The sequence below is a fragment of the Semicossyphus pulcher genome, unplaced genomic scaffold (genome assembly GCF_022749685.1).
Source record: "Semicossyphus pulcher isolate SPU_LCO1_2020_fin unplaced genomic scaffold, fSemPul1.0.p SCAF_10, whole genome shotgun sequence".
NCBI lineage: Eukaryota > Metazoa > Chordata > Actinopteri > Labriformes > Labridae > Semicossyphus > Semicossyphus pulcher.
Window position 1 is genome coordinate 28,468,922 of NW_027211604.1, and position 17,838 is coordinate 28,486,759.

At 42.6% G+C, this 17,838-nt stretch overlaps 1 protein-coding gene across 2 annotated transcripts in view; it reads right to left on the minus strand.

The window, feature by feature from the left end:
* mark4a (MAP/microtubule affinity-regulating kinase 4a) overlaps positions 1-10,864 on the minus strand; it is a 38,328-nt gene extending 27,464 nt beyond the window's left edge. For both annotated transcript variants that reach the window (XM_069667150.1, XM_069667159.1), the window contains exons 1-3: positions 10,811-10,864; positions 6,467-6,664; positions 4,642-4,695 (exon numbers count right to left, since the gene is read on the minus strand). In XM_069667150.1, the coding sequence (XP_069523251.1) occupies positions 4,642-4,695; positions 6,467-6,664; positions 10,811-10,864 (306 nt within the window). The remainder of the gene's footprint in view (positions 1-4,641; positions 4,696-6,466; positions 6,665-10,810) is intronic.
* Positions 10,865-17,838: the final 6,974 nt, after the last annotated feature.

Consider the following 17,838-nt stretch of genomic DNA (forward strand, 5'->3'; position numbering starts at 1 on the left):
CAGGCTGAAGTGTATTATGAACAAAGGCAATGAATAAAAATAGCCAAATGCTAAAGGCTCACTGGGACAATGGAAACAAGCTGCTGTTTATCAGGTTTAGCATGCTAACATTTTGCTAGTTTAAACACTGAAAGCTGAGTAAAACTGAGGCTGGGGGGCAGAGAGATTCTATACAGGTTTTACATGTAAAATCCAAATCTGACATCACAGTGAGCTCTTCTCTCTGACGGTGCTGCTGAAGCTACTTTCCAACCAGATAAACAAAAATGTAAACATGAAATTTATACTAGAAACCCTGATTATTTATCCAGCCTTGGAGGGGAATAAAGGGACCACGCCCACTTTGAAAACAGGAAGTTAAATACTGTTGGTTAAGCTTGTAATTATAGAACATCTTTGATTAACCTGTTCACTGTGAGCGAATCAATGCTTTAGGATTGTAATGCTCAATTTCAGGAGTCCTCTTGTGTGAGTGTTAATGCAGTCAATGTCTTGCTGCTTGGTTGTTTCTTATAGAGTCTTCGTATCAGAGTATTAATGTGCACTAAACTCAGCGGCCCTGAGAGATCGGGGGTGGAGCAGTACGAGCAGACAAATCTACACTTCTCTCCTAAAAATAACAGGATGACTTTTTGTCTGTTCCATCGATCCGAAAGAGAGTTTTGCGAGGGAGATAACAAGCAGGAAAGAAAAAACTCCTCGCCATTAAAAAAAACACAACCAGTCGCCCACACACAAATGTTACGAGCCAAAAAAAGACCAACTTCCTGTCTGTGTCTGACTCCTCTCTGCGTGTGATACGACGACACTGGAGGATGAATTTGTGCACTTTGTCAGAGCAGAGCGGGGGATTAAATCTGAGCCAGCTCCCCTGGTTTCATGTTTATAACATTGACACACTCTGGAAACAAAAACGGCCAGCGATGGAAACCAGTGACTGTCCTCCTCATCGTCGACTCAAACTGGTTACAGAAAAGATGGAGCGATCAGCTTTTCTCCATCCTCCCCCTCTCCTGTTTCCTCCGATGTGTCTCCCTACATCCCCTCCTCCTTCATTCATTTCCTCCTCGCAGCCTTCTCCTCTAGCTGTGCCCCAACGTCACTGTTGCCATAGAGACCCTGGTATTAAGAGGGGAATCTTGGGATACGTAGTGCAGCTGAAGCGTCTCATCGTGCAGGCGTCCCTCTTAATTCCCTGCTTGTCACGGCCCGGGGCTGAGCGGTCAGATCCGTCAAAACAATAAACAATCCCCAGAGCAGCGCCCGGGTCATCGGTAATGACCGGGAGTAAATACAAATCCTACGATAAAGCTGCTGGACCGGCTTTCATAACAGATATAAAAACATGGACACAAATGATCCTAAATCCATGTCACAAAACAAAACTCGTCCTTTAATCTGTTATTTCCTCCTCCTGTGTTGTACTTCCCCCTCTCTCATCCAACCTATACAATACATCTCCCTCTCTCCTTCGCCCCTCTCCATACATTAGCGTCCAGATTATGCTAATATGAGCTCTTTCATGTCTTCAGTACTAAGGATTTTCTCTAGCCCACGGGTATGTAAAGAAGGAGTATTCTCTCCAATCAGCGGCCGATCCTTCGCCTCTCTCCTCAATCCTGTCCTCAGTGATGCACCATTGTCTCCAACAGCAGCCAGTCCGGTCCAGGCAGGAGGACGGGATGAAACACAGGTTGGCATTACAAGAAGCCAATGTTCTAGCCAGGTAAGATCAGGAGAAATCTGAAGAGTTAAAGTATCAGGGTTTCAGGAGGTCAGTGATCACAAGGGGACATGAGACATGCGTGTATGTACTAAAGCTTTGTTAATACAGCTACAACCCAAGGTCACTGCTTTCCTTATGCTGTTGATACAGACACTAAGTGCCATTTATACTTACAAGGCCACAACCTGCGATGTGGGGAGAAAGGTTGTAGTAAATATCCGACTTGCTCCATCAGTATCTTCTTTGAAATCACTTATTTTTATCGAAAGCTTTTTTGTAATTTTTTGTTTTTTTCATGGTATTTCATTTAATAATTGTTTCTTTTAGTCAAACATTGTTTTAATCTTTTATTCTGTATGTCTTCCTGTTTTATTCCTACATTGTTGTGTACTTTATTGATTGGATTTTATGTTTTGTAAAGCTCTTTGAAACTAGGGACGCAAAAATACTACTCAATATTCACTGGGAACGATTCGACCATTATTCAAAGGTCGCCCCCCTCCTCCACCCGTCTGCACAAAGACATGCAAACACAAGAAGAAAGAGAGACTGATTGACTTTTTTATTTCGCTCTCAAGTGCATATCTGTTGTAGAATTATGATATACTAGTTTTACCTTTCAAAGTTTGCACTTGACCTCATTTTGGTTTATTTTTTCTCAAGAGTTTCACACAAAACTCTTCTTTTGTTCAGACTCTCACAGCGCTACACCCGTTTTACCGACACCTGACACTAACGCTTTCTTCTTCTTTTGTTATTTAATGGCGGTTAGCAAGCATCCTTCAGATGCGCTACAGCCACCGTCTGACTGTTGTGCTACCACATTACAACCAGGCGCCAGAAACGCAAAAAATAATTTTTAAGATGAGATAATAGACGCATGAACTTTTTAATTCTTTATAAATGAATGACTATTTGAATATTTGGAAACCATGACCCCTCCCTATTTGTAACATTGGTTTTGATAAGTGCTAAATAAACATTATCATAATTATTATTAGTAGTAGAAAATAAGAAATGGCCTTCCAGCACGGCCCACTTGATGTTGGAAAATTGAATCTGATTGGATGTTACATGATCCCAAAATTCCCAATAGGCTACCTGTATGGTAGACTAGGTGCAGGGGTAGCAACTATTGTCACATCTCCCAAGACTCTCACAGTCTATCTCACAGGATCAGTCTATGTAATGTGACAGAAAGACAGAAAGAATGGAGCTGAAAGAGAGTATAAATAACAGACATAGAGGATGAAAAGGCGATGAATGAAAGAAAATGAATCTCGATGCTGATGCTGCAAAATGTTTAAAGAAACCTTGTTACTGTTAATGACGCCACTCACACACAAAACACAGCTAAAGTTACAAACATTTCCAGGGCTGAACATTCATCCAAGATGCTGGAGCTTCAGCTAATAAACGTTGAACAAGAGTCATTTTTACTGGAACTACTGTAACGCAGGTCATATGCACTCATACAACAGTTATAGACGTTGAGACTGATAAACACCATTTAGATTTCAGCTTCATATAGAAACCAACAGCTGGTAGTTTCAAGCAACAAATGTACGCCAACCTCTGTCGGTTCAGTGCGATGCTTCCAAGCAGACCTTTCATACTTTGTCACTACTTGTAGTTACATTTCTGTGGAGGTGAGATTAGGGTGTACCTCCCCCTAATGGTGTAGATTCAAGACAGAAGTATAAACCAGTTTGACAGAAAGTAATGATTCTGGGGGTTAGCAACATTTCCAGTAGGATGTCCTTTAGCATTGTCCTTTCGCAAGTCACAAAAATCCATCTATGCCCCTGCTACATCTGGTCTTTTCAACGTATGTAGCATGACACACAGACATCTTCCAGTCAAACTAAAACGCACAAACACCAAACAAAGAGCGATTATTCATCCCTGATTTGAGCCTTCTGCTCCGCTCACTTCTTGCCCACAGGCGGAGGAGCTAATGCAGACTGAGGGAGGTATGATGAAGAGAAAAAAAGAGGGAGGAGCAGGAAGAATTACGGCTAAATGAGGGAGACACTTTGGCCTATATGTGCAGCAGTATGGGCAGATATGTGCTGTCTGCATCCTCCGCACTTCTGTACCTAACTGATCCAGCTACATGAGGCACACATGACAGGGCAGATGGAGTTATCTGAACATGTGATTTACCCATGATCAAACTGCCTTCCTGTCAGCCATGTTGGATGTCTAACAGTCCTGGTCTCCTGCTCCAGATGTCTACTATTCAGACTTCTGAGTCACCAAGCTTAGGTTGCCCATAGCTGGTGAAATAAAGTGTCCACTGCTCTGCATCTGACCTTCATGCACAACAAACTATGGTCCACCATTTCAGCTCAACATCCTGACCATCAGCAGAAAGAAAGCCCTCCTTGTGACATACCTGAGCTCTCCTACAGGCAACAAAAGCATCACAGTGGTCCCTGTTATCTCCAGCAACGTGTGTTTGGTGAAGACAAATTAAGAACACAAACACACCCAAAAAACGATGGGCTGGTTAGGCCGCGCTTTCTGAGATGAGTCACCCCCCTCTCAGGGCGGAGATTAGCCCAGAGAGAGACGAGAGATGATCTGTGGAGCAGAGGTCTCCTCTCTCGCCCATCCAGTCTGTGGCACCTGCCAAACAGCATCACATCCCACGAGCCCTCTCTCTCTCCCTCCCTCTCTATCAGCTGCTCTCTCAGTCTGCACCCCTCTGAGGAGGAAACAGCTGAGGATGAACCTGAACCTCTCCAGGTCCACAACAACATATCAGTATTTTGTTTAATGTGACCAAATCATCCACATATCTGATGCCTTACTCCTGCTCATGACGGTAGATTAGGATAGCATGTGTTGTATTCTACCTGAGGACATGATGTACAATAAACAATAAATCAGGATAAACAGGTACAACTCACCTTTTGTAGGCTGGTTGGGTTCAACTGAGTTTTGTCGATGATTTTTATTGCAACCTGGAAGAGATGAAAGAAGTTTCTGATGAGGAAAGTGAACACGTTTAAAAAAACAGCGTTCATGAAGCCTTTCTTACTAATGTCATTAAAATCAATAAATACATATTTTACTAAGTAAAGTTCCAGCTCAACAAAAGATAAATCTCTCTTATGTGTTTTTGGATTGTAACTAAAGATTTAAAGTATGAGCTGAAGCTTTATAGATCCGTCTGACGTAGAGCCCGCCCAAAATATAGGCCATTTGATATTATCGGCTAATATGGGCCGATCACAGATATCGCGGTATCGGTGTAGATGTTTTCCCATTGGTGCCAATTTGAAAACTTTTTTAGGGGACGAATTAGTGCTGTCAGTACTGAATTTTTCTTACCGCAGTGAAACACTAACGCCCCCTTGCAGTTCGACGGTTAACCACCGCCTCAGCCCGCTGCTGGAGTATGTTCTATTTATTTAACTACAGCGCGTCGCCTGAGAGAAAGAGTAAACACAGCTAAGCGGTGGAACTCCACTACTAAGTTCGTATCCTTAATTATTGAAATGAAATCCTTGGTGACGGGCTAGTTGTTGTTGTAGCAGCTAAACTAGCATGTTGTGACACTGCACACAGGTGCGTCTGCACCGATCAGATGCGCAGAGGGTTGAAACAGCAGCGCTCTGACAGCAAGGTGTCTTTTGCTGATGACTGATGACTGACGACTTTGTTGTTCAGAATGTCTCGTTCTGTATGAGGTGCATCACTGGGACGCATGGATGGTGAGTTTAATGCGTCCTTTCAGATTTTAATGCGCCATAGACGCTGGAAGCGTACCCAGCAACATCACTGGGTCTATGATATTAAAAAAAATAGCGGTGATAGCGGTCACCGGGTCCACTCTGTGGTTGCCGTCACATCACCGTTACCGAGACAGCCCTAGGACATATGAAACTGAAAAACGAACAGCAATGCATGAGGGGATTTAGAAATGGTTTCATCATGTAGCGCGTAAAGCAAAGTGTGCATAGTTTACACACATGCAGCAGAACGTCACAGCTGAGCAGAAGGTCGTCCACACTAGAATTGGTTAACAATGTATGATACAGTTAAATATTCTTAACTAAGGTGATTAAAGTTTTAAGAGAGCGGCCTTCTAAGCACATTTGGATAGTCTTATTGGAGAAAAATCTAAGTATAACAGGCCATATCTTTATTCCCGCTCAGAAATGCCTAAATATCCACATCGATATCTGTATATGAAGAAGTTTTCTACCCACTAAAAGTGATGTTAGTCTAAATGATATCATATTGCTTCAGCTCAAAGCCATTTTTAACAACAAATTTGGCCAATCAAGGTTGTACAGGGTCTCTTTCTCCATCGTTTATCCTTTCTTTTTGGCAGTTATACAACAACCTGTAATCCCAATGTTCGTTCTTAATGGTTTCTATGTGATTTATAAAGCTGTATTAAAAGACATATGACACATTGAAAAAGCAATAACACTTAAACCTTTGAAATATACTGTATACAAAAAGTTCATCATACCGTTATGCACTCACTTAAATCTTAACATTTTTAAAGTATTCAAATATTTTCTCTGGAAATTCTTTAACTTAAACATAGAATAGTTTATATCAGAGGAGAGTGAATTTGCAGGAAGCATTAAAGGATAAGATTCACTTGACTAAAGTGTCTTGAATGTGTTAAAATGTGTTGAAAAAACTCAATACAGTTTTCATCATCTCCTCATCCACCACCTCCTTCTCCCCTCCTCCCTCTGCTGCCCTGTGTCTCACCTCCTTGCCCGTCAGGATGTGGCGGGCCAGCTTGACCTTGGCAAAGTTTCCCTTGCCGATGGTCTTGAGCAGGCGGTAGTTGCCGATGTGCGGCTGCTCGTCGGAGCAGGAGGCGATGGAGTTCCTGCACCGGGCGCCCAGCGAGCGGCTGGACTGGCTGGTGGCCTTGTCTGCGCGGCTGGACCCCAGCGACACATGCTGGAAGAAAGAGTGGAAGTTGTTAAAGAGAGGGGGTCACTTACTGTACCAACAATACCCATGAAGCACTGACAGCTTCCAGGAGCAAAATGATCTGGTTTGGGGCCTTCTATCTCTGCAGGCAGGTTTTGAATATGGAGACAATATGACATCTTTAGCACAGACTGTAAAGGAGTGGATGTTTTTTTTTTAAACAAAAGTGACAATAAAAGGATGAGAAGATGGACACACTCGGTAGCCATCAACATCTACTCTACCATGATTTCGCCTCTGGGAGCAACAGACAATATTTCAGAGCTTCCAGTGTCAGCAGATATCCTGATAAGTGAAAGAGGATATCCAGGCCAAGACTTGTGTGCTCATCATTGTGTACAATCCCACTACCATCTTGAAGATGTAAGAAAGAAGTTTGAGTTGAGAGACAAAGTGTACCGCCTCTGTCGTGCTGCACAGTTTTGTGAACGGAACCACAGCCTGCTCAAATGTGATTGGTCAAAACCTCTCTGACAGCAAACGTAAACCAGAATGCTCCCGACACCAGAAATCTCCTCCCTACAGGCTCTCAAATATCTATTTATAGAGCTGAACGTGGTTGTGACTTGTCAATCACAGTAACCACGCCCTAAATCATACCTGCTTTATCGTATTTTACCCCAAACGGGAAATTTACAAAATGGTTACCTAATGTACTAAATGTTTACTGAGGTAATAAATCAACTGGGAAGCAGGCTCATTTTCTGGTAGACGTACATACTATTGCAACCAGTGGAGTCGCCCCCTCCTGGCCATTAGAAAGAATACAGGTTTAAGGCACTTCTACACTGGCTCACTTTTGAAACCAAGAGGCTACGACCTCTTCTTATACAGTCTGTGTTTCACAGGTGACTGTGATTAATTCCACATGTAAACATGTTTAGAATAAGCAGACAAGCATAAAGGGCCAGTTGGTGATTTTCAACCTCAGTCCTACCATGCTATCATGGGGAGCTAACGCCATTATGGTGGGAAAAAATGCAATTTGGCTCCGTGCCTTTTGAGGATGCTATCCACTTCTCCAATGGGCCCTGGAAAACCTCCATCAGATTGAAATTGAGATTTTTTTGATGATCCACCGGTATATTCTCGTCGTATTACGGATTCTGTACCGCTCTGAGCCATTAATAAATCAACTACTGACAGACTGAGGGCATGCAATATGACAGTAGTATAAAGGTGAGACTTTTACTGCAGTCTGAACCTTGCACTGTCCTGGAAACAATTAGCTGTGCTGCTGCTGTCACCACCAAGAGCTGCAACTGATTACTTCTAGGGATGCATGATACTGGATTTCTTAACGATATCCGATATGCCGATATTTTCCAAACCTATTTGTCGATTTCGATACCGATGTATGCACATACATGCAATTTTTCCACCTAATTGCAGAGAACATCAAGTCTCCCCTGTAGTGGAATTGATATCATGCCTACTCTTATTGTAGTGGCTCACTGGCAGATTCTTGAGATTCAATTTGTAGTGTAGAATGAATGAGATTTGGCTCCTTCTCGCATGCCCGATGCTGAGCACGACCGTGCTGTCTGTTTCAGAAACTTTGAAAAACTGCCATATCGCAGACATCTTGCACCCTTCTTGGGACTTGATGGAAGAGGCTGCGCCGAGTTAATGTCGTAGCATTACGTCAAGCTTTTTTAGGGAATTATCAAGCATTTAGGCAGAATTAAAGCGTTTTTTAATGAGCGGAAAATATCAGCAGAAAAATTACATATCTGCCGACATTCAAGCCCTAATCTGCAGATACCGATAACGTGCCGATAATATTGGGCTTCCCTAATTACTTCGTTATCCATTAATCAGTGAATTATTTGTCATGATTTTCATTTAATTGTTTGGTGGATAATTGAGAGAAAGTTGTGAAAACTGCTCATCACAGTTTCCCGGAGCCCAAAGAGACGTCTACAGTTCAAAGAGCTTTTATTTACAGAACGACAAAAAGCAGGAAATCTACACATTTAAGGAGCTGGAAACCGGAAATATTTGACAACTTCCACAAAATAAAACCACCAGGACAATTAATTATAAAAATATTGGGCAAGAAATATCGTTTCAACTGATTAATCGATAAATCAATTAATCGTTGCAGCTCTATTACCACCTTGAGTCTGGACCGCAACATTTCAGAGCATTGTGGTGCAGCAAAGACGAAGCTTAATTTATAGATCATTTCCAGAAAAGAAGGGGGGCAGAGGAACGTGCATTTAAATAAACAAAGATCTATCAAAGTAAAGCTGCAACAATTAATCAAATAATCAAGAGAAAACAACAGAAATTTATATGCCAAATAGTTTGATCATCGTTGAATCATTTTGGTGATTTTTCAAGCAAAAATGTCAAACATTTGCTGTTTGCAGCTTCTTAGTTGGGAAGATTTCATGCTTTTTGTCATTTTGTAAATGAAAAATCTTTAAGTTTTGAACTGTTGGTTTGACAAAGCAAACTACTTTTCAAATTTGGGCTCTGGGAAATTGTCATGAACATTTTCTAACAATGTCTGACATTTATAAACTAAACTATGACACTAATTAATTGGTAAATAATCCGTAGATGAACGGATAACAAAAATAATCATTAGTTTTAGTCCTAGTATGAAACAGCTTCTTGTCATGTGACAAATCAAGGAAGAGACACAGAGAAGAGATGATGTGGAGGAGGGGAACAAAAGGTAAAGACAGGAGATGGAGGAACGAGGATGTCAGATGGAAAGGGGGCAGAAAAAAGGAGAAAGGGTGACTAATGGAAAGAGGAATATAGGAGGAAAAGATTAAAAAAAGGGAGCAGATGCCGGCACAGTGGTCCCTGGCCGGTCTCAGGCCCTGAGGCATCACACTTCCATCCCCCCAGCATGTCATCCTGCTCTCAGCTCCACAAACACACATACAAACACAACCACGCAGCCTGAAGCCCCACCTTCAGACACTCCCCTCCTTCACATGCCTCCATCCCTGTTCTCACGCCCCACCTAGAGACAACTCGGACCCTCCCTCTCTTTACAATCCAGGAGACGCTCGAGATGAGTCCCCCACAGTGAGGACGGAGGAGTGCATAAAGACTGTAAGGCCTCACCTGTGCCAACATTTCACCATGCAGGTCATTTCACTCGCCTGTCACCATCGCTTAATTGTGGAGCGATGACAGCAGATCAGACTCATTCTAATGGAAGATCTGCATTCATAATCAATCATGCAGCTCGTAAATACACACACGCACACACAAATACACACACGCACTGGCTTAACCATCCCTCTGTGCTCAAAGCTCTGCTAACAAACAGATGGGGAGGGGGGGGGACTATTGCCAGAAGTGTTTAGGGGAGAGAAATGACATAATGCAACGTCAATCAGTGCAATAATTTGATTGTTAGATAGAGAGATAGATAGATAGATAGATAGATAGGCAGGCATGTTACATTATGTCTGTCTCACATGAATGAATCCTCTCTGTACAGCAGCAGGCCTCTGTACTGGATGTATGGCGCTGCTGTCTGACACCCACTGGCTGTGGGGTTGGGCGCTTTGTAGGCTGCGCAGCAACGGACTGCACATCATTTTACGCAGTAATCCCCCCTCGCTTCATACCGACAACCCAGATATTCTCTATACATTTATTTTGGCCTTCTGTGCGCGCGTCCCACCCATGCAATTTGAGGGGAACACACGCACACACGCACATATATATATATAGGCGGCAGCAGCAGCAGCGGCAGCAGGGAGTATAATGTGACATCACTATCTCTCCACAGCCTGATAATAAGAGGTGACGGCTGGTTTTCAGGCTTTCTGCGCATATCCGCTGAGTGTTATCGTATGCGGATGGACTCATTCCGGGCTGTTTGCCTGCCATCAGCTCTTTCCCTGCGCAGACACTCAAGGTTAGCCCATTTTGACAGAGCCTGTTCTGTTAAAACATCCATCCAATATCACCTCCACAGTCCTCTCAGCTAATGAGGAAAAATAACACCCTCATCTGCACCGTGAACGTGCACAGTGAATGCAAAAGGCCACATACATGAGGAGCCTTATTCTAAGGGATGCACCGTGTACCTTCTGCATGCACACACAAACAGAGGCTATAGGCTGTAATTGCACTTACATGGTCTCCAGTACTCCTGTCGTTTCCAGACGGTAATGCAGATCGAGAGGACATGTTGTTTTCTTCCTTTTTTTCCCTGAGTAAGAATCACGGTGTGTTTGCGCGGATGATGTTTACAGGCTCCACAGACAGAATAACATCCGCAGATCCGACCCACCGTCCCGAATCAATCCGCCTCTTCTCCAGCCGGCCGAGCCGCGGTCGAGAGGAGACCTCTGCCTGTCATGGCAGCAGTGAATATCAGGAGGGAGGGTGTCCTCAAACAGGCTGCATTTTCCACCATGCACCGTGCAGAAACAGAGGCCGATCAGCGATGCTGCAAATGCAATGCAATGCAAATCCCGAGCATCGAATAGGTGCTAAAATGCGGTGATGTTTGGCCGGAGCCCAACGTCTCTTTGGCGGCTCTCCACCCCCTGCCTCATATCGCCATACCAAACAAACACTGCTCCCTCTGTATGATCTTCATCTCCGTCTGTCATAACACTGACCGAAGATCCGTCACATTAACCCCAGTGCACCCCGCTCCCCTCTGCAGAAAACACGGCTTCACGGTGCAGCGGGGAACAGGCCGAGATGTTCACAAATCGGTATTCCCGGTCGGTGAGATGCGCACCAACATCAAGACTGGAAGGGTGCAAAAAGAGAGGACTTCCGGTCTTTGGTTTCGAAGTAAAAGCTTTTAAATCATCAATTATCCGGAATCCGGTTCACTTATGTGAACATATACAAGGAATTTGACTCCAGTTTTACTTTGCTTCCTTTGTATACACAGAAATAGACTAACATGCGGCCTAAAACAAGGACAACACGCTTGACAAGGTAACATAAATATTAAAACACTATTTTAGCAAACAGAATATTATATTTTTAAAAGCATTTTATGAATGTATCTTTTTATATTATGTATATTTTATGTATTATTTATTTCTTTGTTTATTCTATACATATAACTGTTTTATAATTAATAGTAGGTCATTATTACTGTTATATACATAAGGCATAAGGCTTATAAGAAAGTTGAAAAGGTCCTGAGATAAATGTTATAATGTTAGTTATGTGACAGATAGTTTTATATCTATGAAGTAGGCGAAGCATATACATTATGTGTGTCTGGATTGATTTTGCCAGGCATGGTATTTATTTGATAAAAACAAATGCAAACAAAACGATGAGGATAAATAATGCACACTACAGGTACAGTTGGGATTTCTGTGTCGAGGTTATTTCACAGGGATTGTTCGTGACATTGTGTGACTGATGTTTAATTGGTCTAATCCCTTCTTTGTGTAAAGTCCATCACTTTAACCCTGAGAAGAAATCAGCAGGCACAGAAGATGGATGAATCAACGCCCCATTTTCGAGGCGACAATTAGTAGCTTAAACTTTTATTTTGGAAACTAGTCTCTTCTTTTCCGGTCCGATCAATCTAACCACGTTTGTCTTGACGCAGCTGAGATGCGCCACATCAGAGATGCTTACAGGTCCACACACATCACAACCCACTGCCGGTGTTACCAGCGTAGATTTGTGCGTAAATTAGCATAAATTCTCCAAAGATGGCCGAAGCTCACACTCACCGTCCAAACCTATGATTGTTTTGTCCTTTCATATGATCTGCTTGTGATGATGGCCTGCACAGGGAGAGGAACAATGTCTGTTTGGGTGTGAAGGTTCTTGCAGACGAAGCAAATCAATGAAAAAGACAGAGGTGTCACTCAACAGTGAAACCAGTGTCTATGGGGTAATACAGTCTTAAGATCATTTACACCCCTCTTCCTGTTGTCCACCCTGATGTGATTCAAATATTCTTACCTGAGAACAAAATCCACAATCCTCCTTCTTTATCATTCTTAAGTTTATCAGGAGCTAATGTGTGGCTTCAGCAGCAGAGTGAGACGGTATCGTCCAAAGTGAGTCCTATAGTACAAAATTGTGAACATGAAATTAGTCACTACTCAATGCGTAGTCATCCACGGAGTGTGTTTGCCATATTGTAGGGCTGTTTGAGCATAAAGTGAAATACATAATACCCTAAACAGTTGACTCACAGTTTCCCACAATGCATTGTTAACATAGTATACAACAGATGGTGACTAACCCAGCACTATATGTCACGATGTACAGTGCAGGGAAAAAACCCAGAGTTGGTGTCTGCAATGTTTTTTAAATTTAGCTGATGAGGTCACTGAAGGCTGAAGTCGTCTACAAAGAACTTCCTGGAAAGTGAGTAGGGTAAAGTTCATAAGTTAATGATTTTTGGACACCACCAGCTTTTCATTGGTGGTCACAAACATGATTATTTTTTGCTATAGGGACCTTCATTTTGAAAATATCTGCTTTATTTTTTTGGCTCTTGCCTTTATTAGATAGGACAGATTAAGTGAGACAGGAAATGTGAGAAGTAGAGAGCGGGGGATGACATACACCAAATGGATCGGCAGATCAGGAGTCAAACCTGCGATCTGTGCGCCGAGGACTGTAGCCTCTATATATGGGGCGCCTGCTCTACCAATTGAGCTAAACCAGCGCCCCTACTTTATTTAAATAATGGTGACGTTACACCATATAGAAAGCAGCAAACATGGTAGATAAAACCACAGATTGTACAAAAAGATGGACGATATGACAGCTCCCCAAACGTGAAGCCAAACCCTCTCTATCGCCCCCCTGCTGACTGATTGCAGTATAGCTCATTAAACCCGCCTCCTCCATGTTAACAGATGGGACCTGAGTCAAACTATAAAATATATATAATATATATATATAATATATAATAAATCAAAACACATGTCAAATAAATTTCTCTCAAACATGGTTTCTGTCAGTATAGCTAGTTATTATCATGCTGATTTATGTCCAAGTGTTCATTTTTCTCACAAGTTTACTTTTAATTAGTTATTTGATGCTATTAAAAGGGGGTGTGACCTCATGATTGACAGCTCTGTTTACAAATGGGGCTCCTGCAGCGTTCTGTTCTCCAGCAGCAGAGTAGAGGAAGAACAGTGAGAGGAGACATAACTAACACTAACACTAAAGTCATTGAACTTTCCATACCTGTGAACGTGTGCTTCAGACCAATGCAAGAAGCTGCTCTGCTGTGGGATCTTTGATGTTTGTTTTCAGTAAGTTAAGTGTGTGATTTGGTAAGCAGAAGTTGCTACAGCAGCTCCACCCGCCGACCTCTACTGCGCAGCAATGGCTCTAAAAAACGTCACCAGCAGCGCCCGCCTCGGGGTTATTTTGGCTTGAGTTTTGTACAATGAGAGTAGATGGAGACATGTCGTCTATCTTTATATGCAGTCATTGGATAAAAGGAGGCAATTATGAGAGGGGCTGCTTTCATCGTGTCCTCAATGAGTGTGATGTTACAGGTGGGCACTTGTTTTCTGTTAGGACAAAGTGTTCGCTCAAAGTGACACTTTGAGGTTTGGAGGGAAGGAATACCTCGCTAAAAGCCTGCTAGCTCGTAATGCTAACCCAGCTAACAGTAAGGCCTCGATCACAACAAATAATGCAAACACTGCCAACACTATACGGACGCTGTGGCCAAAATGTTCACCAGGAGCATGATGGGAAATAAGCTCAAAAGGAACCTAGCTGTAGTCTTGAGAACCTGTAAGATCTCCAGTCTTTGCAAAATCTTAAAGTCTGTGACTAAAATAGTTTAGATGTAAGAATTTGCACTTATAAAGTCTTTTTAAAGTCTTCTGGTGGAAGCTAGGTATTAGTTAGCTTTATAGAGCCTAATTTTAGCCTTAGATATACTTCAGAAAACATTTTTACACAGAGTGAAGACTGTAGATTTTGCCCCCATCCCTTACATGAGCATTTCACCCCTGCCTTCTCCAGCTCTGGTTGTTTTTCACTCGTTGTTGTAGAGATGTATGACTGATAACTCTCTGGCAAGTATCTGCCTGCTGTCAAGGTTTCAACTTGACTCACCAAAACTGTTCATCCTTATTTTGAAGGAACCAAAGTCTTCGGTTGAAGGTGACACCCAGACTTTAGACGCTGCATGGCCTACTTTTTCTCAGCGCTAGAGCACTGACACTCCCCACCCATTCCCAAGAAACGCTGGTCTCTCATTTCCACTGACGCTCTCATGGCTATACTGTGATCTTTATAATGGTGGACAAGTTCAGGCAGATCCCTTCACCCCTGTCTCTCTGACTTCCGATAGCTCAGGAGGCAGCAGGGCTGTTGTTTTCAAGCAACTGGTGCTTTCTGTTGTCTAACCACAGAGCCAGCCGAGTATCTCCACAATGACCGCTTGAATACCAAACCAAAATTTCTGATTCCCTGAGGAACAAAGAAAGATAAAAGTGGAGATGTCTTCTGCCCTGATTTATCTTTAACAGATATAATAGCACATATATGCCTGCAGATTAAGATTCCCAAACACTCACCTAAATACACAATGTGTGGGCACATTATTGGTCAGGAGATAGGATAAGTAACACATTTCATCCACTGGGGACCATGAACATTGTCAGCAAATCCATCATGTAATGCTGATTAATTTCAGTCTTGACCAAATCAATTTGCCCAACAACCAAGGGGCAACTTCTAGGGCTAAAAAATGTATCCAATGCAATCCAAGTGCCAAAAACTGCAGTTGCTGGAGCGGCCACTTGGGACTGGCTCCAAAAGCGAGTCAATCCCCATAGAGCCCCATGTTAAAATGCACAACTTTACTTCAGCAAAACTGAAAATGTTTACAGCCTGGTACAAACGGTATAACCTGTTTTTGCGCCTTTTTTTGGCACTATTTTCTCTCTTGACAAATCCAGTATCACTATGCCTACAACAGGCCACTTTCTCAGGTGACGTGATCCATCAGCTGTTTCTAGGAGAACACGCTGGAATTGGTAACTTGTGAGACAACGTTTGTTGTCACAGAGGAAAATACATGTCATGGGGGGCATCTTCTGCTTGCACAGCTTCTCTCTCTCTCCTTTCTCTCTCTGCCCGTTCTATGTCCATCCGACGCCTCAGTATATTCAGATTCATACAGATATCCCGTTGGATCTGTTGTAAAAGGTAAATCTTCCTCATCACTTTCATAGTCCGACATGTTTACTTCAACGATGATGCGAATCAGTCAGAATCAACATGAAACAGCTACTAGGTCAGCTTACCTGGGAACCGGCCTGCCGCAGGCGTAGTGATACTGGATTTTTCAAGAGAGAAAATAGTGTCAAAAGAAGCGCCATCTTACCGGAACGTTCGGAACCAGCCAGAACTCTGACCACGGGACCCGGTGAGTAAGCTAATAGCTTTGCATCCACTACACTACTAGCAAGTATTTCATACAACTTGGTGTCCAAAAATCTGAACTATCCCTTTAACCTCTCGCCCGTGTGAAAATATACCAGACCACATTTGTCAAACTGACCATAGGGGAATAGAGACAGGCGAGGGATGTACTAAGAAAGAAGATTAAAGGGTTAGTCAGAAAAATACAGTATGAGAACAATAAAGACAGCTTTTTATGTTTGGTCCCAATTCTCCTAAAGTCCATAACGCAGATAATAAAATTGGTCTGTAGGTTTTATCACAGATCAAATCAAATCAGTAAATTAATTTGTATTTTATTTGGCGAAATAAAGTTATTTCCATTTGTCATGAATTGAAAGTATCAGAACGCGAAGTATAATAAATGCTAATTGTCTGTTTTCCCATTGCCAGTGAAGTATACTCCTGTCGGTCTCTTTTCTGCTGCGTCACCGTCTGATCTCACAAATGCACCGGAGACAGGGTTAGTAAATAGTGAAGTTGTTACAGTGGTTAGGTCTTTATTGTATCTATTACTCATTCAGTCAAACTTGGCGCTTTGGAACAATGTTCGAGCGCTGCTCGGACAGAGACGGGCGGAATTTGTAGCTGAGATGATAGTGAAGACTTGCGTGTCGACCCGGGTTTTGTGTTCCCATCAATGCCGATCGGAGCCAAGGTGATAATTATCCGTGTCATATGACCCGGACGTACTCATGAGCACACTGGTTATTTTAAGTCCTGTTTGTGTTGACTCACCTCTTTTTAACAAACTACCTTAATTCATGAAAGCCTTGAATGTAACTGCTTTGAGGATATTTGATTAATTATTTAAACAACTCAAAACTTCTTTGAGGTTTTCTCTCCTTCACTGTCTGTGCTTGCTTTGTTTACATTTAGTGGGAGGCTGGACAACCACATTATACACGCAACCACCAATCAGACATTTTGCTGTGAATTCTGGGCGACACTCTCGGGAAAGTCTGCAGATTTGCAAACTCAGAGAAAGGGTAAGTCCCCTTCAGAGCCCTCATGCTCAGTGTTACGGCTTTGAGCCCTCACACACTCAGCAGGAACGTGCCTCAGAGTCTGAGAGTGCGTGAGTGGTGAGATTGGGAATGAGCCACAGACTCACACACTCAAGCACTACACTCCGGACGTCAATTAGGTCAATACGGGTTTAGTGCTGAGGCCTCAGGGTGGAGATTGGGACTGGGCCAATGACCAGGGCATGGAAGAGGAAGTTGAGGCCTGGATATCAGGTGTCCGGATTTTTTCAAAATAATGTACCTACATTTATTCTATTTATTTTATTTTACCTCTAAATGTGCTTTTAAATACTGTTGTAATACATGTAAGGCCTCAGGTAAAGCTCTTTAAATTCTCTTTGGGTTTGAAAGGTTTCATTTTCACTTTTCCCCGTTTAGTTTGAGTGGTTCGGTCTTGTAATCTCACAGAGAAGCCACAGGAGGGCAGCAACAGTTGTCACAAGCCCAGGTCTGGTGGAAGTGATATATAATAGTGCAACAGGACTTTAGGAGAGCTTTACACAGTTAAAAACAGAGCATTACGAACATTATGAGCATTAAAAGAAATTAAGCAAAAATAAGACATTAAAATACAAAATATCTCACAGTATAAGATCAGGTCTGGTAACAATGCAACGGTTTATGATTCAGCTTCAGAGCATTTAGTGCTTTATACACCAGGAGTGGGGTTTTAAAATCTATCCTGTGACACACCAGTGTAGG